The 26,136-nt window shown below is 45.0% G+C and overlaps 2 protein-coding genes across 2 annotated transcripts in view; one reads left to right on the forward strand and one right to left on the reverse strand.

Annotated features, from left to right (window-relative positions):
- Positions 1 to 3,631: 3,631 nt before the first annotated feature.
- PDHA1 (pyruvate dehydrogenase E1 subunit alpha 1) lies at positions 3,632 to 20,268 on the forward strand. Its single transcript, XM_030305062.2, has 11 exons — positions 3,632 to 3,791; positions 8,907 to 8,966; positions 9,522 to 9,695; positions 10,653 to 10,779; positions 11,414 to 11,505; positions 12,871 to 12,963; positions 13,766 to 13,921; positions 14,093 to 14,164; positions 16,248 to 16,315; positions 17,784 to 17,892; positions 18,233 to 20,268. The coding sequence occupies exons 1-11, from the start codon at positions 3,735 to 3,737 to the stop codon at positions 18,395 to 18,397; spliced, it is 1,173 nt and encodes a 390-aa protein (XP_030160922.1). The 5' UTR covers positions 3,632 to 3,734; the 3' UTR covers positions 18,398 to 20,268.
- MAP3K15 (mitogen-activated protein kinase kinase kinase 15) overlaps positions 19,293 to 26,136 on the reverse strand; it is a 109,377-nt gene continuing 102,533 nt past the window's right edge. The window contains exons 22-28 of the mRNA XM_032592029.1: positions 25,461 to 25,646; positions 24,723 to 24,828; positions 23,415 to 23,640; positions 21,015 to 21,127; positions 20,077 to 20,186; positions 19,913 to 19,989; positions 19,293 to 19,408 (exon numbers count right to left, since the gene is read on the reverse strand). Coding sequence (XP_032447920.1) covers positions 19,309 to 19,408; positions 19,913 to 19,989; positions 20,077 to 20,186; positions 21,015 to 21,127; positions 23,415 to 23,640; positions 24,723 to 24,828; positions 25,461 to 25,646 — 918 coding nt within the window. The 3' untranslated portion in view covers positions 19,293 to 19,308. The remainder of the gene's footprint in view (positions 19,409 to 19,912; positions 19,990 to 20,076; positions 20,187 to 21,014; positions 21,128 to 23,414; positions 23,641 to 24,722; positions 24,829 to 25,460; positions 25,647 to 26,136) is intronic.

Below are 26,136 nucleotides of genomic sequence, written 5' to 3' on the forward strand. Positions count from 1 at the left end.
AGACAGAAGGAGTCCCTCATCTCCAGTTCCACCCAAGCTCTGAAGTCCTCCCCGCCCCCCTTTTTTACATTATTATAGAACCCGTCAGTGTTTATTTTCCTTTAAGAAATGAAGGGATTCTTTTTCTGGTTTAAAATGGAGATAATTGGCATATAACATCATATTAGTTTCAGGTGCACAACATGATTCAAAATTTGTACATATTGTGAAATGATCACCACAGGAAGCCTAGGTAACATTCACCACCACACAGTGCCTTTTGTCCCCTTGTGATGAGCATTTTAAAGATCTAATCGCCTAGCAGCTTTCAAATATACAATACAATATTATCAGCTAAGGTCGCCATTCCACCCCCAGGGCTTACTTATTTTATAGCTGAAAGTTTCTGCGTTTTGACTCCCTTCACCCATTTCCCCCACCGCCCATTCCTACCTCTGGTAACCACCAGTCTGTTCTCTGTGTCTATAAGCCCAGGTTTTGTTTTTGTTCTTATCTTTATTTAAATTCTACATGTGAGATTATATGGTATTTGTCTTTCTGTGTCTGACTTAATTCACTTAGGATCGTGCTTTCAAGTTCCATCCATGTTGTTGCAAATAGCACCATTTCCTTCTTTTTATGGCTGAGTAATATTCCATTTTGCATACAGACTGCATCTTCTTTATCCATTCATCCATTGATGGACACTTAGGTTATTTCCATATCTTGGCTATTGTACACAATGCTGCAGTGAACATATTAGTTTACTATATAGGGTTTTAGTATTTTCATTTTCTTCACATAGATACCCAGAAGTGGGATTGCTGAATCGTATGGTAGTCCTATTTTTAATTTTTTTAAATATTATTTTTTAAAAAAATGTTTACTTATTTTTGAGGGACACAGCGGGGAGGGGCAGAGAGAGAGGGAGACAGAGGATCCAAAGCAGGCTCCACGCTGACAGCAGACAGCCCAATGTGGGGCTCAAACTCATGAACCGTGAGATCATGACCTGAGCTGAAGACACATGCTTAACTGACTGAGCCACCCAGGCGCCCCCTATTTTTAATTTTTTTAAGGAACCTCCATGCTGTCTTCCATAGTGGCCACAACAATTTACATCACTACCAACAGTGCATGAGGGTTTCCTTTTCTCCACACCTTCCCCAATACTTGTTATTTTTTATTCTCCTCTTTCTTAAGATTTTCTCTTCCTCAGGTCCCTGCCTTTTATAATTATTTCTCCATCTCCCTGGCCTTTCCTCCTCCAGGTGCAAGAGTCCTTTGTTAACGTTCTAGCACAGATGAGATCACCATGGCCCATAGCCAATGACTATTAACTGCAACCTTAGCTTGTCACCACTCATATAACACCTGAAGTGTCCCTTACCTTCGGGGTCACTTCCAACTCTAGTTTTGACATTTCTGGCAGAAAAAAAAAAGTGAGAAAATATCCTACTCATTACAAATTGGAGGGGCACCTGGGTGGCTTAGTAGGCTAAGTATCTGACGCTTGATTTTGGCTCAGGTCATGATCTCACTATGGTAACATGGAGCTCCACATCAGGCTCCACGCTTGAGATTCTCATTCATTCTCTCTCTCTCTCTCTCTCTCTCTCTCCCCCTCGGCTCCTCCCCCGGCTCGTGCTTTCTCCCCTTATGAAATCCTTTATGGGTGTCCTCACCCCCATTATCCAGGGCATAAAGGGGGATCTAAATGAGATAGACAATCTAACCCTAAAACAACAGATGCAGGCCCTTGGCCTTACCCTAACCACCTTACACCACTGGGTCAGGGAACGATTACCTGTGAATCTGACCACAGACGTTCACCCCTTTAAACCAGGAGATGCAATATGGATGAAGGAATAAAATATCCAACCCCTAAAACCATTCTGGACGGGCCTGTTCACTGTCATTTTGTCCACCCCACCTGCACTACAGGTAGCCGAAGTGGGTCCCTGGATTCACTACAGCAGAGTGAGGCCAGCATCTCGAAACTGGGAGTGCATTCCTGATCCACCAACACTGTGCAAGCTGACCATATGGAAGAAGCAATCTGCAACCCCAGAGGCTCTGGGAGACTGCAGGCCTGCTTTAGCCACTCCGGAAGCTAACTAATCTATGCACGGCAGAAGTTTGAGGAATCGACAGTCCGATGAAACAAAAGACTGTCCTTATTCTCTATATGTTTCCTTACTGTGATGCACTGTCACTCCCCGTTTCTCACTATTATTGTGATTCTTGCTCTACTCTTTGCCATAGGATTGGCTGAGGCCCTCCCCGGCCGGCTAAAAATATGAAGCGAGGTTTCTGTTAACACTCACCTTCCTTTTGTGGATAGAATACTTCGTTGGTACCAACATGGGGAAACAATGGACATGAGACTAAAAAATTAGATCCCCACAAGCCTTATAGTAGGACAAAACACCCCAGTCCTACTATCCAGGCTTGGCTTCTTAAAAGTTCAATTATTGGGAAAAAAACCTGTCTTGCCTAGTGCAGAAAAAGTTCACTGTCGTCTCTGTTCAAAACTTAACGTGCCTAGGCCAAAGATTTTATAACTCAACTACCCCAAAAAACCCAATGATGGGGGGCCCCAGATAACCTTGAGCCAGATCCCCACCCCTTGTCTAACTTGTCTCATCTCTGAGAGGCCTGGGACAATGTCAATGTGGCTATCAAATGGCAGGCCTCAGGTGGACTATACTAGATATGTGGGAGAACAGCCTATATAAATAAACCTCTAAACCAAGGTGATGCTCTTTGACCCTAAATAAAGGGGTCCGAGCATCCGGGGGGGGGGGAATGTCATAGCGTGTCCTTCCTAAGGAAAGAAAAAAAAAAACCCTCAACCTTGCTATTCACGTACTTGACAACATCCTTTGCGACCTTGTAACATGAGACCACTTAATCAGACTATGTGTTATCATATATGAGAAACAAAGAAGTAAAAAATATATAAAAAACTACCCCACGTGGCGTTCGGGGCTCAGTTGTTTGGATACGAACCCAACTGAGCGGTGCCACTGGCAGGAATATAAATTGCTTCCAGGAAAGAAAAGCCTCCGTGTCAGTGTCACGACTATCAGTGCGAGAATCCTGCTACACTCTCACTGATCTCTCAGTATTTACTTGGGGAACCGATTTTTTGATCCTGGCTCAGGTAGAAAGGACAGCATTCTACAATTGTTATATGACCTCTTAAACTCAAGTTAGCAGCATAACCATTTACAGAAACCAAATATTCTCTCTTTTGGCTCCAACCGTGCCATTAATCTGAATCATCCTGTGTACTGACCGAAGGCTACAGAAGTGCAGCACCGGCAGGACTGGGCTCACTGTAGGTGACCTGCACGATTTCCAATCGTGCACGCCGAATCAGAGTTGCAAAATCCAAGAAAAAGGCCATTTTCCCGCAGGGCCCCGGAAGCCGGGCGCCACTTTCCCAGGCAGGCGTCCTCAAGTTCCCGGATCCTCACCCGCCGGTGGCGCGGTGACGGGAGTTTCCCCAACCCCTCCCGCCCTGGCTCCCACACCCAATGAGCGGCCGCGGGCCTTTTTGGTGGGCGGGGCGCGCCTTAGGAGCCTTCCCGGTAGGCCTGCGGCCGGCGCGGCGCCTGACGTCTTTCCGTTCTGTCACGTAGCGGTTAGGGCGTGGCTTCCGCTCCGGGCGCCTGAAGGAGACTTGGAGGGTCCGGGGCCACGGCGCTTGAGTTGTTGGGAGTAGTCGTCGCCGCTTCTGCCGGCAACCCATGAGGAAAATGCTCGCAGCTGTCTCCCGCGTGTTGTCGGGCGTCGCCCAGAAGCCGGTGAGGCGGCGTGGGCGGCCCGGGGTAGGGCACCGGCGGGGCCGAGGCGGGGCCCGGGTCCAAGGCGGGCCGGACGCTGGAGAACGCGGGAGGACGGCCCGGGCCTCGGGACGCGCGGTTTGGTGCCGCCTAGGGCGCTGCGGGGCGTCCGGGGAGCCGCGGGTCTTTTGTTTTTGCTTTCGCACCGTGCATTCCGCTCCGACTCCGGGACGAGGGGCTACTGGGCCCTTCGGCGGTTAATGGGGACGGGAGCTCTGCAAAGTCCGCGTGGAGGTCAGCCGCGGCTCCTTGCGCCTGCTAAAGCTGGTGTGCTCCAGAAATGCCCGTTCATTTACTGCAGACAGAAAAGGGGGCCTTGGGCTTCCTCGAGTCTCCAGTTGATCCTGCCCATTCATTTTCAATCTTCCTAATTTTATTCCTCTTGACTGAGAGGCCATATAGTACGTTAAGAGTGTGAAATCCGGAAACCGGTCGTGTTCAAACACCTGCCTCACCATTCACTAACCCTGTGACCTTGGGCAAGTTTTTTTAAACCTCTGGTGCTCAGTTCCCCTATCTCTAAAGGGAAGATAATACGTACGAGTACTTACCCCATGAGGTTGTCGTGAGGCTTAAACGCGTGACACGTATGTAAACCTTTCCAAATAGTGCCTGGTACATAGTAGGTGCCATCTGTGTTCAATGTTATTTCAGTGCCCAGTGGGTATACATTTATGGAACACCTGCATTCAGCTTTGGAGGGTTAAGACCGGGTCATGCTCACCAGAAAGCACCCCCCCCTCGCTCCCCCCCGCAAACCTTCCCCTAAAACGTTGAGGTTTTATTTGGCAGCCGCTTCAAAGGCAGTCAAGCAGAACCCAGAGGAAACCGCCCTCCCCCTTAGGTACGCTTAGGGTAAAAGTAGCTAAAGAAAACAGCAGTGGTGATTGGAGGCTGCGGCTCCAGCTCTTAGATGTGCCTAAGACCTTGAACCATTTTGACCTCTTAGGTAGTGGAAGGTAGTGTTACTGGGTATAACTGTAGCCAAACTTGCCTTGCAATTCAGCTTCTAGTAACTCTCCCAGGACTTTGTGGCACTTCTGCTTAGTATGGGCAGATATCATCGAAAGGTAGGAAGTATATAGCCTTCTGGGAATCCCATTGACTGAAATGACTACAAGACACAATTTGGTTAATCAGTTATTAGCGTGTAATTGTAACCAGATCTACCTGAAGGATAAGCACATTTAAGTGTTATTTCTGTATATCACATGATACGACCAACACTTACTGAGCTCTTAACAAGTGGCAGGCACTAGGCTATTTAATCTCCACAACTGCAGTTTTAAGTTGAATGTAAGTAATAGAAACGTATTTTCAACATTATATAAAGGTCTTAGTTCGGTATTATGTTACATTTAAAGGGTTGCATTAGAAAAGAAAAACTTTGATAGAATTGGTGATATTCTACAGAAAGAGGAAAATTGGTATGTGAGTTTTCAAATTACTGTCACCTGTGTTTCTCTGTGAATACAGAGAAGTCATTTAATATCAGACTCTCATTCACTCAACTGTCCAAAATACTCCTGGTTGTGTTTTGCAGTCTTCCGGCAAGTCGTTGGCCTGAAATGCAAATTGCACTTCATCTCAATAAAACTTTGGCCTCCTCAAAAATCAAATAGAAATGAATTTTGGGTTACAGTGATTTGTTAACTGGATAAAACCAGAGCGGAATATAACTTCATTTAGTCACAAATTTTTATTGAGAGAAAAGATTATTACAGCGGAAATAGATTCTTAAGGATGAGAGACAGTGAAAGAGTTAATGCTCCTTACTTTGAACCCCCCCCTCTTTTTGGCTATTTTGCATGTTTCTCCTGATGCCTGTATATGTGGCATTAATTATACTAAGGCACAGAAAAATATTTTGAAGAATTGTGTATTCAGCGTGGATTATGTGTGTCTGTGGGCTGAAACCCTGTTTAATAGCTCCTCCCTGCGACAGAGCGAATCAGGTAATTAGTGTTTCCATAAACTGTAATAATTGATGAGATGTCCTCAAAGTGCTCAGTGTACTTTAAGGTCTTGGGTCTAGTGTGCTTATTTATCAGGTTTCAGTTGTGTTAACACAGGTTGCTTAGAGTGTTCAAAGTGTTTTAGAATCATCATAGATGTATACGTTCTTCTTTGAACCTATACTTCTTAACACTGAAAAGATCATTGTTAGATGAACTGGACAAGTTTCTCGTTGCACAGTTTGCCACACATTCCCAGTGATTCTGGGTTTGACACTTTGATTTCCAACAGTGTCGTTAAAATGAAGCATATCTGATGTTACTCCCATCAAGACAGAAACAACCTGTTTCCAAGCATAGGTGATACAAACAAGTGTAAGGAATTTGTCCTTTAACAAACTCATTGTGTGAAGTAGATGTAGTATTAATATCTTAAAGAATTAATCTTGTAGAATTAATATCTTAAATGTTGCTGTAATTTATTACAATGTTCACTTCTCAGGGGTTACTGGGGCCGGCCTAGGTGGAAGCCTTAGGATGTTGTTCCACTCTTCTCTCTCGGCTTGCCACCTTTCAACCAACCCACAAAACCTTTGGAAATTGGATGCTAGCACCTTCTACAAAATGAGAGTCTCTAAAATGAAAGCAGAGAACCCAGGGTAACCTAAGTTACCTGTGATTTCATCTTTGAATGAGGTTGAGTGTCTTCAGTTATTTCACAGATTAAATTGCATTTAAAATTTTTATTCTTTGTCTTACTGTTTGTATTTCCAATACGATCCCTTATTTTGTGAGAATTTCACTACCAGTAATCTTTTGGCTTTTTAGGTAATAGGTAAGATTTTTAATTTACACTTGTAGAATCTGAAATTTTTGAACCATTTTCCCCTTTCACTTGAATGGTTCCCATGTATTTAAGAACTTCAGAGTTTTTATTTTTAATGTGAATGGGTTTGTCCATGGTCTCTCAAAGAGGAATCCCATTTAACAGAGAAGCTTTTTATGGCTCTCCAGAGAAAATGAAAGGTAATTTTTTCAGCAATCTCAACAGTTACAAATTATTATATACTCAGACTTCTGATAGGACTTTCAGCTTCTTTAACTTCAGCTTCTTCAACTCAGCTCCTTTTACCTATTATATGAGTGATTCCTTTAATTTTTGAGATTCATAATAATGAGACGATGAGAAAAGATATGAGTAGCTTTCTGGCGGTCATAATCTTTGGCCTTTCCTTCCTGCTCTTTATTATATAGAATTTTCTGTCATTCTTGGTTTCAACTTTAAGATGGAGAAAGAAAAATTTACCTCTTCACCGGTATGGTTGGTTACTGGGGGGTTTGGTCTCTAGTTTTATTTGCTTTTATTAGTTAAGTTTTTATTTGAATTCCAGCTAACATACAGTTAACATACAAACATCAGGAAGGGAAAACTGTTGCAGAGAACAGTAATACTAGTTTCAGGTGTACAATAAAGTATTTCCACAAGGTCTCTAGTTTTATATATTTTTAAAAATACTTATTTTGAGAGAAGGAGCATGCACATGTGCACGTGCAAGTGGAGGAGGGATAGAGAGAGAAACCCCAAGCAAGCACTGTGCTGTCAAGCACAGAGCCCGACGTGGGGCTCAAACTCCTGAACTGAACTGTGGGTTCAGGGTTGAAATCAAGAGTTGGATGCTTAACCTACTGAGTTACCCAGCTGCCCCAAGGTCTCTAGTTTTAAATATTTCTGAAGACTACAGTTTCTGTAGCTGTATCTGGAAATTTATTTTGCACTACAAGAAATATTTCTGGCCCCACAACAGTATTTGTGAACCGGCAAAAATAATAGGTCCGTTTCATGATTGCCAGAAATTAGTTTGTCACCTCACCCCTCTTAGCTTCTGTCCAAATTCCTCAATTTTCTTCACGTATTCTAGGTATACTAATGGACTCTCTCTACCTGTAACTGAAGCATTTATTTCTAGTGTTGAGGCATTTTTCCTACAGCAGTGTCATTGTTTTGTTGGCTTTATTAGATAAGGGTATATTGATAGGTGAAAAGATAAGTAAATAATAGATTTTTGTATACTTGGAGGTGCATTTAGCAGGTCAGTCTTTACCCTTCTCAACAAGATCAAGTCCAGTGCTAGAAGCTGGATGGTAAGGTGACACACTGTAGGAACACATCACAGGTACTTTCTGTGGGATGTCAAGGATGTGCTTCAAGTCTCCATGAAGAGAAGTCATGTAACTTTACATATCAGCGTGTGAAAACGTGGCAGAATGTGGCTAAACTAATATAATAATAGTAATTGGTTAAATGTTTGTGGTCCAGTCTGGACCTTGGTCATCACTTAGAAGTATTTTTGCTGTGAGCAGGTATGTTCAGTCGAAAGTGAAAAGGAAACATTTCCCCCATCTTTTTACCACCCAAGCAGTGACAGCCACCCATAACATCAAGAAGGGAACATTGTTGCAGAGAACATCTCTCCCTTCTGAGGCTTCAGGAAGAGCCTACTGAAGACCTAAGCTGTTCAGATTATAAAATGTCTGTCAAGTCCACTGTTTTTAAGTCAGGGAGTGCTAAGTATCTTTTCTTTTGTCTTGTACATGTCTCACAAACATATTTATCTCATACTTTGAATAGTTTGAAATATTTTTTTTTATGGAACCATTTCATAGAATGGTGGTTTGCCTGAAGTAGGAATGGAATCACAGTTTTATTTGAAGAAGAATTCTGAAAGTAAAGCTTTAGCTTGTTCAGTGTATAACTATAAACAAAGCCCAGAGATTGTCTAGTCTTTTCTGTTGGCCAGTAACTTCATTATATTTTCAGTGTAATTTTTTTGGAAACAAAATGGCTAAGTGGATGGGTTTGACTTTTTTTCCTCCTTTCTGTTTCTGCTGTTTGCCTTCAGGAAGGGTGTATAATCATGTTTCATTGGCCAAAGCATGGAATCATTTTGAAGACAAGATCCCAACACAGTGAAGAGAAAGGAAGATAAACCCATGAATGTGTTGGGGCTTATGAAAATTCCAGGACTGCATCCTGATAATTGGTTAATAATAATAATAATGACTTTCAAAAATACCTAAAAATAAAAAGTACTGATATGTTTGTATATTTTGGTCTTTCAAGGCAAGCAGAGTGCTGGTGGCATCCCGTAATTTTGCAAATGATGCTACATTTGAAATTAAGGTAAGAGGTGTTTTGCTTTGTGTTAATAATATTTCCACAGGTATACTTTGTTACAGAGTTTTACCTTTGAAATCGAACATTTTGATATTCATGCTCTTTTACCATTTTCTTCCAAATGTTCTAGAGTCAGAGGTTCGGAGAAGTTTAGCAAAAGTTAGAATTCACTTTTCTTGCTCAGCAGCTTGCTAGTGTTTTGGGGAGGGGGAAGGGGGCAGACCTAAAAAAATTGAAGACTTAATCCAAAATTTAGAATGTTGTTTCAGTAACATATTTCAATAGGAATAGAGTGCTTCTTTAAAAGTTTGTCTTTCAACCTGTAACTCCTTTGACTTCGAGGGGTTCTCAGTGAAAGTCGTCTTAGAAATATTTGTTTTCTACTCCATCCCATTGCACAGTGAACTTTATGATTTAAGGAGTCAGAAGCAATATGTAGCATTTCCAGTGTGCTCCTCTGCAGCTTTTTGAATTAAATATTGTTGCGATATTAGATCTTAGAATGGGTTGGCAGTGTTTATGTTGTAGTAACTGGAAGTTAACTGTCTGATTCCATTTCAGAAATGTGATCTTCACCGACTGGAAGAGGGCCCTCCTGTCACCACGGTACTCACCAGGGAGGATGGGCTCAAATACTATAGGATGATGCAGACTGTTCGCCGAATGGAATTAAAGGCAGATCAGCTGTATAAACAGAAAATTATTCGTGGTTTTTGTCACTTGTGTGATGGTCAGGTAAGTGGTGGTTTTGTAATAAAACCATGTTAGATTTAGGAATTTAAGTATGGTTGTTTTGTGGTTTTTTAATTAGAGAGCATGGGGTAGGGGCAGAGAGAGAGAATCCCAAGCAGACTCCACATTCAGCACAGAGCCCATTGCTGGGCTCGGTCCCATGACCCTGGGATCAAGACCTGAGCCTAAATCAAGAGACGCTCAACCAACTGAGCCACCCAGGTGCCTCAGTATGGTTTGTATTTACTGGATTTTACCTTGCCTTTTGCATCAGAAGGACTCGAGACTGGCTTGTCAGAGTAAAGATGAGAATGCCAAGACCTGCTATGAAGCTTACACTGGAGAATTTTTTCACATGCCCCTGTGCCTTACATGGCACTGTGATCACCTGTACTGGATATACTTTTTGGGGGAAGGGTTTTCATTTTGATTTTTGTCTTGTGGATTTAGGCCAAGGGTTACAAATTCAAATGCCTGTGGGGACTAGCTAGGTGCAATAAAGGAGTGAAGAAGGCCAGCTGTACAAAACTAGAGAACGGTGACTAGGACTGGTAGTGACCTTGAGCAGGCAGCCCCCCTGCCCACCAGGGGCATCATAACTTGGTTCTAGCCGGTTGATGCCATGTGGACATATGAGATTAGTGCTTCCTGTTGTTTGTTTCTTCTAGAGAAGACAGAAGTCTGGATTTTCACATGAAATTCCCCCAATATTAATGCTGATGTCTAATTCGGGATTTTTTCCATATCACTGTATGGGCTTGAAACTGTACATCTTTGGATTGCCGGTTTGCAGCTTCTGGCTTGTGCTTTACCCTCTACTCTGTTTGTGATGAAAAATAGAGCTCTTTTTGTGGTTATTAAAGAGTTCCGCTAGGCCAAATGTTTCCTAATATTCTAGGGATTCTTTTATCTAGAAATGTGAATTGTATTGACTCATTGCTGCTGCTTCTTTTAATGCAGGAAGCTTGTTGTGTGGGCCTGGAGGCCGGCATAAATCCCACAGACCATCTTATCACAGCCTATCGGGCTCATGGCTTCACCTTTACTCGTGGACTTTCTGTCCGAGAAATTCTTGCAGAGCTTACAGGTTTGCTGTTGATTTTCAAAAAAGAAAAATTACTGAAATAACTTTGCAGATCTCTCATATTAAGATGCTATTACAACTTAATATTAAAACCTTTTTGAGTTAAAAAAAAAAAAGAAAGCCTCTCCTTTTGGTGCTCTGGTACCTCTCTTGTGCTTTTGAGTAAACTGACCGTTTTTGAGGTCATCTGGTCCTTCAGGTAGAAGTTTAAAAATGTTAGCTCCGTAAAATCAGAATACTGTTGATCACTCAAGCATGCCAGTAGAAATCTAGCAGTCATAGAAAGTAAATGGGGTAGGAGCATTTCATTGTATGCAATTTAAATTCTAGGAATCTTTTTCATGTCCCCTTGACTTTTGAACTGTTCATTGTACCAGTGTAGGGGAAATAAGACGTTTATAACTGGAAAACAAGTCCAGGGTATCATGATAATGTCTAAAGGATAAAGGTCAAGGACATGAGACTAGATTGGTGTTCATGAAAGGATGTAGTGGAACATGTATTTGCATAGAGGGATGGGTGCTTATGCAGTTGAATTAGCCTGTGAGTCCCCGTGGTTGACTCTCTCAGTAAATACTTGGCGTGCGATTTTCTTTTGTATATTTGGTTTTTGATGTGTATATGCTGCCATTTCTAGGACGAAGAGGAGGTTGCGCTAAAGGGAAAGGCGGATCGATGCATATGTATGCCAAAAACTTCTACGGGGGCAACGGCATCGTCGGAGCTCAGGTGACCCGAGATGAGGATGAGGATTGCATGCTTGCCTTGATTTAGCCTTAGACCATGTCTTAAAGATCTTCCCACCCCAGAGAATGTTCCTCTTGAAGTATTTTAGGACTGTGGGGGCTTGGTGTACTTTTTTTTTAAATTTTTATGTTTTTAGGTTATATTTTATATTTGAGAGAGAGAGAGAGAGACAGAGAGAGAGAGACAGAATCTGAAGGCGGCTCCAGGCTCTGAGCTGTCAGCACAGAGTCTCAAACCCACGAGCAGTGAGTTCATGACCTGAGCCGAAGTCGGATGCTTAACCGACTGAGCTACCCAGGCGCCCCAGGGAGCCTGGTGTTTTTTAAAAGACCTGTTGCTTCATAGCCTACCATTTGATCAGTTAATAAACAGGTTTGGACAGTGATTTAAAATTCTTCCTTTTAGGTATTTGTCAGGTTTTATAAGGAAGCAAGAGTCTGTAGTAACAGCTGTACCTTCACCTTTTCCATTTAAGTACATTGATTGCTTTGTCACATCCACTTTGGCCTACCTCTCCCTGCTGTAGACTGCTGATGGTAGTGTCTGACAAGGAAAGGCAGGTGATCAGGATCTTAGGGGCCTAGTTAGAAATAAATCCAGCTTTCTTGCTTATGTAGTCCTCTTCGTTCTCATCAGTTAGTGAATAGTGAAGAAGTAACAGTGTAAAAATGTAACTAGATTGTTTGGTTTGTTTTCTAATGAAATTCTATTATATGTTAAAAAAAATTAGGTTTCATGTTTTGGCTCTTTAGTAGTGGAATCTTTGCAGAAATGTTGTTTCATGGTTAAAAGAGAATGAGAATTATTCATGCTGTTTTACCAGTTTGTAATTATGGGGGTGGAGTAGTTAGAGATAGCAGTGGAAGAGGGAGTTTGCAGTGACACTGTAATTTTTATCTTAAATTCTGGCCAGGAGTTAAAATGCGGAGCATTAATTTCCCTCCTCATGGAGGGAAGTTGGCTAACATACAGTCTATACAGTGTCCTCTTGGTTTTGGGGGTAGATTCCCTTGATTCATTGCTTATATACCAGTGCCCTCTTCAATGCCCATCACCCATTTTCCCCCACCCCCCCCCATCAACCTTATGGTTTGCCTCCCTCCCTTTCTGTTTGTAACTATTTTTTTCCCCTTCCCCTCCCCCATGGTCTTCTGTTAAGTTTCTCAAGTTCCACATATGAGTGAAAACATATGGTATCTGTTTTTCTCTGACTTACTTAGCGTAATACCCTCTAGTTCCATCCACGTTGCTGCAAATGGCAGGATTTCCTTCTTTCTCATTGCCAAGTAGTATTCCATTGTATATATAAACTTCAGTGGTTCTTTTCTTGGTTTTCCTTAATATTAGGTGCCCCTGGGAGCAGGGATTGCTCTGGCCTGTAAGTATAACGGAAAGGATGAGGTCTGTTTGACTTTATATGGCGATGGTGCTGCTAACCAAGTGAGTATATGCCTCTTAAGTTTTTAATAACCATTGCAGTTTTATTCCTAAAGCGTTGAACGTTCATAGTTCATTTATAGAGAAAGAATATATTGCTTATTAGTTGAAGTAGCCACTCGTGGAAAGCTAAAACTTGGTTTTATGGCCAGATTAAAGGTTTACTTCATGGCCTGTTCACCAAGCGCTTTGTACGGGCACACCCGTGAGGGAACTCTCCTTTGCCTCTACCTCGGTGCTTCACAAACGCTCGGCAGCTGAAAGACCTTTTCACATTTTACCCCGTTGCAAACCAATTCTTCAATCAGTACCGTAACGTACAGACTCATTCTCTTGGATGCCCTGGCATCGTCAGACTCCTCTCACGGTCTGTGAGCCGCGACTCTTTCTGTACTTCTGTCATGGCCCGAGTCATCACCAGCCCGTGCACGATACTCTGAGGCACTGCTCTGGATGCTGATTCTCAGGCACTGGTTCACTCTGGTTTTCCATCGGGTCTCCTAGCATTTACAATAAAGCATAAAACCAGGTAGCCACGGAGCCAGTGTGTTTCGTACTACTGCCTTGACCCCACTTAACAAGTGGTGGTATTTGGTTTGTGCCTTCCTTGGGTTGCAAAAAGAGATGTTTGCTGCTGCTTGTCCCTAACACACACTCGTTGGTTTCAAAAGCTGGTTTGTGGAAGGTGAGGCATTTCGTGTTTTGTGAAAACTTCTGTGTCAGAGGGCAGCTGCGGGGGACGATGAAGAAGTCTAGAGAAAAATGGCAAAATGAAACCATTTGAACTTCTTCTACATACTTCCAGGGTCAGATATTCGAAGCTTACAATATGGCAGCTTTGTGGAAATTGCCATGTATTTTCATCTGTGAAAATAACCGCTATGGAATGGGAACATCTGTTGAGAGAGCAGCGGCCAGCACGGATTACTACAAGAGAGGTGACTTCATTCCTGGGCTAAGGGTAAGGACATCTGGTGTGAAGCCAGGGCTACCCCCTTGATGCCTCTGTGCGTGACCTTGACAATCTCACACACGTTGAAGAGTTCACGGTTTTTAGTGCACAGATAGGTCCTGTAAAAATAAAATGGTTTTAGGTTGATTTATGTTCTGCCCCTTTCCTGTGTATCAACAGGTAGATGGAATGGATATCCTGTGTGTCCGGGAGGCGACGAGGTTTGCAGCCGCCTACTGTAGATCTGGAAAGGTAAGGCTTTCTCTTAGGCCTGTGGGCTAGAGATTTCTATTGATGTTTGTCTTAAAGTTAAAAGAATGCCTCCCGTGTGTCTATCGTAGCTCTTCAGGGGTAGCTGGTAGTTGAGGTTATGTATAAAGTAGAAGCAGAGTCAAGTGAATCGGGGCCCTTTGTAAATAGTGTGGTCTTGGTAGCTCACCTTTTGGGAAACGAAAGCTCCCACGTTGCCTCCATTTAGGGCAAATCTTTTGAGTGCTTCCTCAGCATTTTGCCTTGTGGTTTGCCTCCAACCTCTACCCACCCACCCCCTCCATAAGCCCCTCGAATGAACACTGGAGACCCTCACAATGCTCAGCACAGAACTTTGCTTGGATAACAGGTGTTCAGTGTAAGCTTGTCTTCTCTAAGTTAAATATTATGGTTCAAGTGTGTAATCCTAGTCTTCCTGTTCCAGTTGAGAATCTCAACCTTTCAGGGAGAGCAGTAGAGGAAGAGGGCAACAGTGAGGTTGGCGAAGGTGCCATCAGAGCTGGTGGAAAGAACGATGTTCTCCCTAAGTTGGTGTTGCACAGCCCAGAAAGCATGTCCTTAGGGTTGACCTTTCAGTGACCTCCCCTGTGTGGTAAGATACGGACAGCAGTGATGCTAGTGGGGCAGGGGGTGGAGCAGAGGGGGAAATGTAGAGTATGACTGAGGTGGCAGTGAGCTCAGCGGTCTGTATTCAGACTCCCAAGACTAGAAGAGGTCCAGGCTTGGGAGGTGGGTATCATTCCCCTCTTCCCCAGTTCCTGAAAGAATATGTGGGGTACAAACATGTAGAAACGTTATCACCGGTTTGTGGTATGTGTTGACTTTCCCAGCCTGATCTTGGAACTAGAGGAATCTAGAAACCCCCTTAGCCCAACCCACTGCGCTTCTCAGTAGCTCCTGGATGACACAGAACAGAAAGAATAGGTGACAGTTCCTGAGGAATTGACGTAGGTCGGGTGATGCAGTAAATACTTCTCATGTGTTCATCGGCACAACTCTTGAGTCCGGTCCCTCATCTGTGAGACCGGAACCTAAGGCGCAGAGCAGTCAAGGGTACATAGCTGCTGTACGCCACAGCCCAGATCGGACCCCAGGCACTTGAACTACCGCACCCAAACTGCCCGGGGATCCTAGATCCACCCTCTCCCCCTCAGTGTTCAACCTCGTCTTCTGGAAGGGGGCTGGCGTAGCAGGAGGAAGGTGTCCTAGGGGTGGTCAGGCTGGCCGGCAGAGTTGCAGGGTTAAACAGCAGATGTTGTCCATGACTGCCGTCTTTGTCACACGCTTGCCAGATCCGTGTGCAGCAGGATTGGTCACCAGCCCCTCTGAAACACTGCGTGAAATGGGGGGAGGAGATTCACCTACCCAGCCTAGCTTTAGTTCTTCTGCCTTCTGTACTTTCCAGCACATACAGGTTTGCTTTTAGTCTTATTCTGTGAGATCTTATGTTCGTGTTTTTCTCTAGCTTTCTAAAAGGATCCAAATGTTTGTAGATCATGTCCTCTGTGACTGAGGGGGAAAACTAGATGAGATAAACTGACACCCTCCCCCTTGGTGTCATAACTGCTAATAGGTTTTTCTTCATTAAATCTCAGCTGTTTCATAGGATTATTATATATCAAAGACCATGCTAATAAAATGATTAAGATCAGTGGGCTCTATAACATGTTAAATGCCTTTTGGATTCCAGTAAGTTCCTGTTAAGAATGAGGAGGGGGGGCACCTGGGTGGCTCAGTCAGTTAAGCATCCGGCTTTGGCTCAGGTCACGGTCTCATGGTTCATGGGTTTGAGTCCCGCATCGGCCTCTGCACTGACAGCTCAGAGCCTGCTTCACATTGTGTCTTTGCCGCTCCCCTGCTTGTGTTCCCTCTCTCAACAAACAAACAAAAAAAAAAAAAATGAGAAGGATGAAACGGAATACACAGGTATTAGAAATGAGAACAGCTACGTCAGGTAATAGGAATTCTTGACGACTCAGCCAATTTACAGATTGACGAGAAGATCTTTGATTCTGAAAGGATATGCTGTGCCCATCATCTCAATCTCTACTGGGTTCTGTTTTAGGGGCCCATACTGATGGAGCTACAGACTTACCGCTACCACGGACATAGCATGAGTGACCCTGGTGTCAGGTACGGTCATGGGAAATCTGAGTGTGGTGTCCCAAGTGGCTGGGCTTTGTGTGTGGCTACTCACATGAAAAAGCAAACATTTCTGCCTTTGCTTTGGAAGCCAGACACCAGTGGGCTTCATGCGGTGAATTAGTTGACATCAAGTAAAGTAGTTATAGGAGTCTTTGCCTGGAAGCATTCTGAAAATGCCTATAATACACAGCATGCACTATGCTCTTGTTAGCAAGAGCAGCAATAAAAAAAATTGCAGAGGGGGACGCCGGGCTGGCTCAGTTGGTAGAGCATGCGACTTTGTGTCTCCATTGGGAGCTCGGGCCCCACTTTCGGGGTAGAGGTTATTTAAAAAAAAAAACTGCAGAGAGAAATCATTGCATAAAACAGGTCGACGGTATGGAGAGTTTATGTATTTAGGGGCATGTAGCTTTTGTAGGCACTACCCCCATGAAGACTCGGAATTTGAAAAGCTGGCTGGTGTGGAGTGAGGCCACCTGGCACGTGGGGTATTCAACATGTTGAAATCTATCAGTGAGAGGTAGGTTATGGTAGGAAGATAGTTTTACTTGTCGATTTAGTAATTCTGGCATGTCATGCTGCCATCCCAGCGTGTGACACAGTTAAAAGTAGATTTAGTCAGAGTAAGCCCTGACGAGCCTTGGAGTAGATTGGAGTTCTAAGGGAAAACGTTATAAAGAGCAAGTGGGAAAAATGTCCTTGGTGTTTGCAAAAAACGGTAGAGCCCTTCCTTGTGGGGTTATATGTGACTTAGGACAAGGAAGTACAGTTGACCCTTGAACGATACAGGTTTGAACCGCATGGGTCCATTTCTTACAGAACGGTATTTTTTTCTCTGATTTTAACACTTTTTTCTAGTTTACATGAAGAATATAATACACATGTACAAAATGTGTTTTTGGGGGGAGTCAAAATTTGCAGATTTTCTACGGGGTGTATGGGGAGTTGGTGCTTCTGACCCCCACGTTGTTCAGGGGTCAGCTGTATCATAGAAGAGGGATCGGAAAACCTGCCGTCTGAGGGTTTGCTGGCCACGCTTCTCTGGGGTCTTCACGTTTGCTTCCTGCTTGGCATTCTGCCTCACAGTCTGTAGTTCTCACCACCCACATCAAATGTAGAAGCTCAGAAGGGTGGTACGGTGGGCACATAAAGAGGCTCTACCCCGTCCTTCCTGCCCTTCATCTAGAGCCAAGAAGCAAATAAAGGCTTGGCCCCTGTTGTCAGACCGCCCGAGAAGCCGGGGGAAGTGCCAGGGTAGAGTTTCCTGTCAAAGACATTGAGCAGCTCTTACAGAATTGTTAGAGGTGGGGTTCTTATATTTTGAAAGTAGAATTGCACTGTTCCCACAGTGACAGAGGTATTGCTGTGCTCCCGGTCAGAAACATACATCTGTATTTCACAGAACGGTCTTTGCTGTACCGGAAATGTTCTTACCTATTCGTTTGCCTCCCTGTAGTTACCGTACACGAGAGGAGATTCAGGAAGTAAGAAGTAAGAGTGACCCTATTATGCTTCTCAAGGATAGAATGGTGAACAGCAACCTGGCCAGTGTTGAAGAATTAAAGGTAGGCTCTCTGCTCTCCTTTCTGGGCAACGCGTTTTTCTGCACACAGAAAGCTGCCGCTCCTGGGGGAACTGCCTCCGTAAATGGGAAGGTTTCACAGCACATGAATCAGTCGTATTTGCAAAAGCTTTAACCCTCCCGGTAGCACCATTCTTTTTTCCCTAAAAATAGACTTTGGATGTTAAATTCATAAATGTTCCAAAATTTAAAAAAAACAATCATCACCTTCAAAAATAGCAACTATTAGCACTTGTATACTAGCAACAGGTTCCAGGTAGAGCTAGTTGGTACCTAAGCTGCTGTGTGTTCAAAAACCTCCCGAACTATAATCTGATTTTTAGGAAATTGATGTTGAAGTGAGGAAAGAGATTGAGGATGCTGCCCAGTTTGCCACCGCTGATCCTGAACCGCCTTTGGAAGAACTAGGCTATCACATTTACAGCAGCGACCCACCTTTTGAAGTTCGGGGTGCAAATCAGTGGATCAAGTTTAAGTCCATCAGTTAAAGGGAAACTGCACATCACGGATGGTGATACTTTCAACTGTAAGGGACTCTGTGTTCTCCACTTTTAACATTAAGCAAGAAAAACCCATAAAAAGAAAGGATGTAGGCTAAGATAGTAATTGCATGTGTTTTGTATAGTGTTGCGTTGAAAGACGTTATTGCACACCTAAGTATTTAGTGTGAAAGTTACAAAGGGTATTTTAGACTTAAAATTATTTCCTTAAAATAGTTCTATTTCTTTTAATAATTGAGAAGTATTTGCTAAATCGTATACATTAAGTGAAAAATGGCCATTTCTACCTGTCTAACTCTGCCATCAGTCGAGGGGAGTAGGATCATTCCCTGGACCCTTGTAGTGGCACGTGTCCATCACCAGTGTGCGTGTGGAGGCTGAAGCCGAGTCACACTGACCACTGCTCAATAAAACGCAATATTTATTATATCCAGGCAGGGTATATAGAAGGACAATTCCATTTTTAAATAAGACCTCTTCATTTATATATTAAATACAAAACATAGTTTTCTATGTACATTCAGTATCAAACAGAAGGCATATTCTTAACATTTTAATCTTGTAAGTACCCCATGGTCTAGAACAGTGATGCCAGCCTGCTTTCCAGTAAGTGCTATAGGGTGTACGGAATTTTCATCCGTTTTTAAGAACGCCATACTATGCTGGGATGTCAAAATTAGGGTTCAGTCACTGTTCTCACAATGCTAAGGTTCCACTCACCTTTAAGACATGTTGATAAGTAACAACACGTTTAAAAAACCCATCCCGTTTCTGTAAGTCTTTAAAACTTCAAGGTCTTAAATAGTGGTGGTTTCCTTGTGTAAACTCGGTGAAATTCATGTCACGTTAACAGAAGTTTAAACAAAGATGACAGCTCTTGGCTCCCTCTATTCCCTGGCTTAGCCGACAGTTTCAGCCTCATCTTGGGAGGCCAGGGACCCCTGAGCCTTTCTTCTGTACTGGGAGACTGCTGTCCAGAGCCTGCAGAGGAGACCGCCACTAGGAAACAATCCAGAGTCTTTTTTAGAGTGGTAAGAAAAGAACTTCAAAACCCCACCAAATACCTGGGTAGCTCTTATGTCAAAAGCTATGTTAAGTAATTCTAGACTTGTCTAGATTTGCCAAAATGCAGTTCCTAACTTAAAGATACGTCCCCTTGTATTTGTGCCCAGTAGGAAGGGGACGTGACCTCCGAGGTATGTGCAGGAATGCCAGGTTGCTAGAGAATAAAAAGGGTTGGATGGCGCATGGATGGCAGAAGATGGGAGGGGGAGAGCTTTTGTGTTTCCCCTCCCTCTTTCTGACTCATACACAACCTGATCCTAGGAAACCTCCAGAGTTGGGGGCTGAGATTGTGGCTTAGAAAACACACTACCCAGATAGGAAATTAATTTCAATGAAGGGGGAAAGTTACCAGCCCTTTGTTTTCTACTGCTTTATTTAAAAGCATAAGCACAGGGAAAAAAAAGTCATTTTCTGTTAGTGTTTTGAAGCCATTCTTACCGTAGTCTAAGGTGTCTTAGATCTTCCTTAGTGATATCATTTAGAATATCAGAAAGTGTGTAACCCTCTTCAACAATCTGAAACAGACATCAAATACATAAGAGCTAAGCTGCTATTATTATTTGTTATTACAGCATAGGAATGTTTTTTTGTTACAAATTTACCTTTTCTATTGTACTCGCATCTGCTCCTTTCTCTTGTAACCAGTCTACAAGCTCTTTATCTGTTTTCTGCCCATGAGACCCGGGTGGGGATGCTGGGTTCTCTGGAGTATCTGCAACGATGAGAGATTTGTTTTGTTGTATATTAATTCTGCAAAGTTAAGTTGGATGAAATAAACTATTCCAGAACGTAAATGTGACTTGAAAGCAAATTAATTCATTAAACCTGTCTTAGCAGCTCTAGTCCACAGTGCACAACATCACACAGTTCTTGGCTTCACTTTCCAGAGATTAAAGGAACCACAGGTAAGGGTGATTTTCCGTCTTTGGAATTTGATATGCTATAGGTCTACCACTTTAAATGCTTATTCTAGTCTTTAAAATGCCTTTTGTAAGGAATCCCATCCTTATCTGCACTGGAAATCAAATGAGGAAACAATTCAGTATTGAGATTTTTGTACCAGAGCCTACCCATTCTACATTCCAAGAGGCAGCTGTAGCCCTTTTGTAGGCACACAATGAATTCAGAAGGTAGGTAGTAAATCGCCCTGTTTAGGTATGCGGTAAGACATTTTCATCACCCCAAAAAGTTGTTGTGGCCTTGAATAATCCATCCCCTCCCTGCCCCCATTCTGATTGGTTTTCTGTCCCTGTAGTTTTGCCTTTAACAGAGTACTGCATATATAAATATTCCATACTTAGGAAGTCCTAGTGTGTAGCCTTTGAATCTGCCTTCACTTAGCATAATGCATTTGTGATTCATCTGTGTTTTTGAATGTACTGGCAGTTCCTTTTTATCGTTGATTACTATTCCAGAATCTACTGGAGTGCTTGCTGGTTTCATAGAGAATAACTGCAGCAGTGTCAAGGCTGACTAGACCGTTAGGCAGATTTTCAGTGGTCTCGCTCCCCCAAGTCAGAGCAAGTGGAAAATTACTCACCATTAGATTTGAACTGTAACTGAAGATGATATAATTCTTGAGTTTTCTGCTCTAGGGTTTGCCGTAGAAGATTCTGGTACTCTCTCTCTTTCTGAACTAGGTGTTCCAAAAGTCTGGTTAAACAAACAAGCCATTATCCAGAGAGAGCCTAACATCATTCAGTTCAATTCACAAACATTTGTTGAACCTTACAGGTTGAAAAAAAATTACACAGTCCCAACAATCTGGTTGCAGCCTGTACCTGGGCACCTACCTTGTGTTTCCTCCCTTTGAAAAAAAAGACCAGCACTCAGGGCATGGGTCTATTTTATCTCAAAACCTATCAGGAACCAGAAAGATAACCTGAGGGTGATCAGTAAACTCAGCCAGGAAGGATCTGATAATTACAACTTGTCTCCCTGCGTCAGATCAGGTTGCTGAAACTAGTTCTCAGGCTCTTTCTCCTCTGGGGAGGAGGCCAAGGAGCTAGAAGCCCTGCTGCTTCTTTTTTTAATATTTATTTCTGAGAGCGAGAGAGCACGTGCAAGCAGGGGAGGGGCAGAGAGAGGGGGATAGAGGATCCAAAGCAGGCTCCGCACCGAAAGCAGCGAGCCTGATGTGGGGCTCGAACTCACAAACTGTGAGATCATGACCTGAGCCGAAGTTGGATACTCAACCGACTGAGCCACCCGGGTGCCCCTGCTTCTGATGGACAGTGGTGGGAGGGAGCCGGCAAAAAGAGCCCCTCAAGCGGGAGGAATGCAGCTCCAGACGTCTGTGGGACCAGTGACTGCTAAATGCTTCACAGGGGCTGGCCTCCCACTCAGGACAGACCAGGTGCCTCCAGGCCACACCACTCTGGGTGGGAGGTGCCATCCTCGTGCTCTACTTGACAGCAGCTAAGGCATCTCCATGCCGTAGGGACAGGCGTGCTACCGAGGGAGGGCGTGCTTGTCTGCCATCTGGTCGGCTGCTGTCATTACTAATTCTACTGAAACTGCAAAGTAACGGACTATCAGCAGTGTAGGTGAAGAGCCACTGAGCCCATATGTAACAGTTTAGGAATTTAGTAATTATAAACCTTACCAGAAAATTTTTTTATTAATTTTTTTTACATTTATTTTTGAGAGGGAGAGACAGAGGAAAAGTGGGGGAGGGGCAGAGAGAGAAGGAGACAGAATCAGAAGCAGGTTCCAGGCTCTGAGCTGTCGGCACAGAGCCCGGCCTGGGGCTCCAGCTCACAAGCCATGATCATCATCACCTGAGCTGAAGTCGGGCGCTCAACCGACCGAGCCACCCAGGCGCCCCACCAGAAAATATTTTAAAGTGGTGCTAATTATCACTAGCTTCCACAGGTGTCATATTTTAAAAGCTTTCACAATTTTGCTACCGCTACCTATTAACTACAACTCCAGGTCTCAGGGCGCCTGGGTGCCTCGGTCAGTAAGGGTCCGACTCCTGATGTCTGCTCACGGTTCGTGGGAGCGAGCCCCACGTCAGGCTCTGTGCTGATGGCGTGGAGCCTGCTTGGGATTCTCTCTCCCCCTGCCCCTCCCCACTTGCACTCTTTCTCTCAAAATAAATAAGCTTAAAAAAATGAAAACAAAAACCCTCTAGGTCTCTAAAAAGAAGTGATTAGATCTGCCTAAGGTCAAACTTCAGAGATCCCTGGAGTGTATACAATGTTTCTTCCAAAATAAGGATAGCTGATACCATATCTCCCTGTCAAGTATTAATTGGCATTAGTAGTGATCATATGGCAACAAGGCATCATCTGGAACCAGGACCAACTCATTTGCTCTGCCCGTGGGTTCTGTCCTTTATAGGTCTACTGATGTGATTACCCAGGGCAAACGGGACTCATTTTACTCATTTGACAAATATTTTCGAATATCTACTATGTGCCAGGAAGTGAACAAAACAGACCAGCTCTCTCGGGGGTACCTCACACCAATGCCAGGGTCCCCTGGCTGGGAAAGAAGGCCACGAATGCCTGCCGGCTAATTCTGACAAATCACACGGAAGAGATTCAAAGGGAGGAGGGTAAACTTCTGCAGGGTCAGGGTTATGGGACACCAACCCCTGGCTTGGCTACGTCCGTAGGGGCAGGCTGCAGCTGTCCACCGCTCTCTGCCGAACCCACACACCATGCCAGGGGGCTCACCTTGGTGAAGAGACAGAAAAAACTCCCCAGACGCTGGTGCCTTCAGCACGGCTGATTGCTCTGTGCCTGGTGGCAAGGCATCACAGCTCTCTGATTCCTAACGTTAAAGAAGGGGAGGCTTTCTCCCCCAGTTGAAGCTGAGACCACCCCCTTGCCCGCTTTGTTGGTGAAGATGCTTTTCCGAGACCCGGGTGAGACCCTCAGGCAAGCAGAGTGATAACCTTCCTGGCCCAGGTCACTGTCCCACCCCTGCCCACCTGTTGGTTTCTTGCCTGAGCTGGCCCAGCTGGAGGCTCAGGTGCCGGTGGTGGAGCTGCTGGGGCTGTGGCTCTGGGGCGCCCGCTGACGGGGGGCTGCTCCCTCGGTATGCCGCGTGCCCTTCACTCCCAGGCAGGTCTGCGGGGGGAGAGTCGTCCTCCACCTCATCTGGGTCCTTCTCCTCCCCTTCGGTCTCTGACGTGGGCTCGAAGTGGGCTCGGAGCTCTGTGAAATGACGGAAGGAGAAAGGACCGTGGTGACACAAGGCCAGGGCTCAGTGGAGCTTCTGTCCTTATGCCAGCGAACGGGAGTGTTCGGAGGCTGGCCCGGCGAGGCAGTGCTCCATCAGGGGACTGCTGACGTTATAAATAAATGGGGCGGAGACGTTACTCCGTTCTCATTAGTGAAAAGATGCTCACGGCCAGTTTCTAGATGAGCAAACTGAGGCTGAATGACGTTAAGTTAGTTAGCCAAGGATGGCTTTACAGAGGTGCAACCAGGCTTCCAACCTGGCCTGGCCTGGGTGGTTCTACTACAGAAAAGGTGCCCGCTTGGAGTGGGGAGTGATGAAGTCCTGGGGTTTAACGAGAACCAGGCAGGAGAGGACATGACAGGGTGGGAGCAAAGCCAAGAGAGGAAGCGGCAATGTCAACACGAGTGGCGCAGAGCCTCCCCCTCCGAGGATGAAGTCACCGCAGGAGAGAGAACTTGGGTATTAAGCGGCTCTGTGGCTTCACAAATGACAAATGAGAGGTACAAAAGCCAAAAACTGGGGCCCCTGGGTGGCTCGTTAAGCATGTGACTGTCCACTTCAGCTCAGGTCATGATCCTGGTTTCATGAGTTCAAGCCCCGCGGTGGGGTCTGTGCTGACCGAGCAGAGCCTGCTTGGGATTCTCCCTGTCTCTGCCCCTCCCCCATTCACGCTGTCTCTAACTGAAGAAAGCAACTTAAAAAAAGCCAAAGATTTCTAGAGCTACCCCATGATGATTCTGACAGGAGACGGAGCCCGTAGTAGGCACCATCAAGCCACCAGTAGGCATTCCTGAGTGAAGGCGGGGGGCACTGCGGGATCCCGGCCCTCAGGCCCAGGGCTCCCTCTCCGATGACAAGTTTTGGCTCTGTGCAGTCTCCTTGGTTATGGGTAGGGGACACAGAAGTATGGCTCCAGAAGTTGCTAGCGTTCGCTGAATTGCAGGGAAGTATACTGCCCAGATGGGAAGGAGAAAACCACTGCTGAGCGCGGAGCACACGTGTGACCTCGCCCGTGGCCTGAGCCCGCCCTGGACCGCGAAGGCAGCACGCTTACCCGGGATGAGAATGCTGACCGCAGCCTGCACCGCTCGCCGGATGATGGTGTCCATCGCAAACATCCAGTGGGGCCTAATTAAATGGTTCCTCAAAACTTTATTCACCTATAAATCACAAAAATCCAGATTTCTGGTCTGCTGTACGTTCAAGAAAAAGGAGTTCTTACGATTTCTAGTTTACTTCTACTCGGAGATAAAATGTTAACCGTGCTGCCCTGCATCTCTACCTGACATACGTTCCCTCCGGACTGGGTCTCCCTCCAAGCTGACCCTAAGTCATGCCGGGTCTTCGGGATGGGTGCAGTGATCGGATCTCCCGCACCGGGCTCGTTGTTGTTTACTTGGAGAGTATTTCTGGTGCACCTATGAAAAGTCAGGCTCTTCGCTGGGGGCGTGGGACACAAAGCTGGACCAGACATGGTCTCACGCCTGGGGCAACTCACATCTGTCTGCACAGACACATAAGCTTAAACCCCATGCCTACTCAGCTGGTAGATGCCACTTGTTCCCAAGTCCTACACTCCTGCTCTTAGTGGCCAGATACAATCCCCTCGTTCACCTGTACTTGCATATTCTGTGTTTAGAATGAACTGCTGAAACTAGGGATTCAGGTGTACACAGAAGAGATGGGGACTAGGGGAGAAGATGGTAACTGAACTCCAGGGTCCCGGCTGTGAGCCACTTCAGTGGGCTTCCTGCCTTCTAGCACGTTCTCTAGAGCCAGACGGAACACTTACAGCATCCTGAAATCCAAACAGTACCAGATGAATCTGATTGATGGACGAGCTGTCAAAGTCCAGGTCCATCTTTAGCTTTGATATCGTGGATGCCATCACTCTGTGCTCCGGGGAGCGGATGAAGTCCCTCAGGATCCCAATTATTTGCTTGATGTGGCCGGCTGAGAGATGCAAGTCTTCTGAAGTCTGATCACCAACCCCCCCCCCCCCCCGGCAAATAATTTTCACTAAGTCAGAGAGGGGGAAACTCAAGATGTATTCTGTGGGCTCCCCAGGTGAGAAAGGGTCTGTCTGGAATTCCCCCCAGATCTTTCATTAGGCAGCCCCCTCTCCTCACTGCCCACCCCCCCTCTAGGAATGGTTTTGCCATCCTGTTGAACCCCTTCTAACTGATCCCCCTCTGCCGGCCCCTGGTAGAAGGTACAGTTCATAGCAGGGCAAGTGGCCTTGACCTTCCCGCTTCCAAAGTAAGTTAAAATGCAAACATTTTGGGGCGCCTGGGTGGCTCAGTCGGATAAGCGTCTGACTTCGGCTCAGGTCATGATCTCGCGATCCATGAGTTCGAGCACCGCATCGGGCTCTGTGCTGACAGCTCAGAGCCTGGGGCCTGCTTCAGATTCTGTGTCTCCCTTTCTCTCTGACCCTCCCCCATTCATGCTCTGTCTCTGTCTCAAAA

This window comes from Lynx canadensis, chromosome X, assembly GCF_007474595.2.
Source record: "Lynx canadensis isolate LIC74 chromosome X, mLynCan4.pri.v2, whole genome shotgun sequence".
NCBI classification, from domain to species: Eukaryota; Metazoa; Chordata; class Mammalia; order Carnivora; family Felidae; genus Lynx; species Lynx canadensis.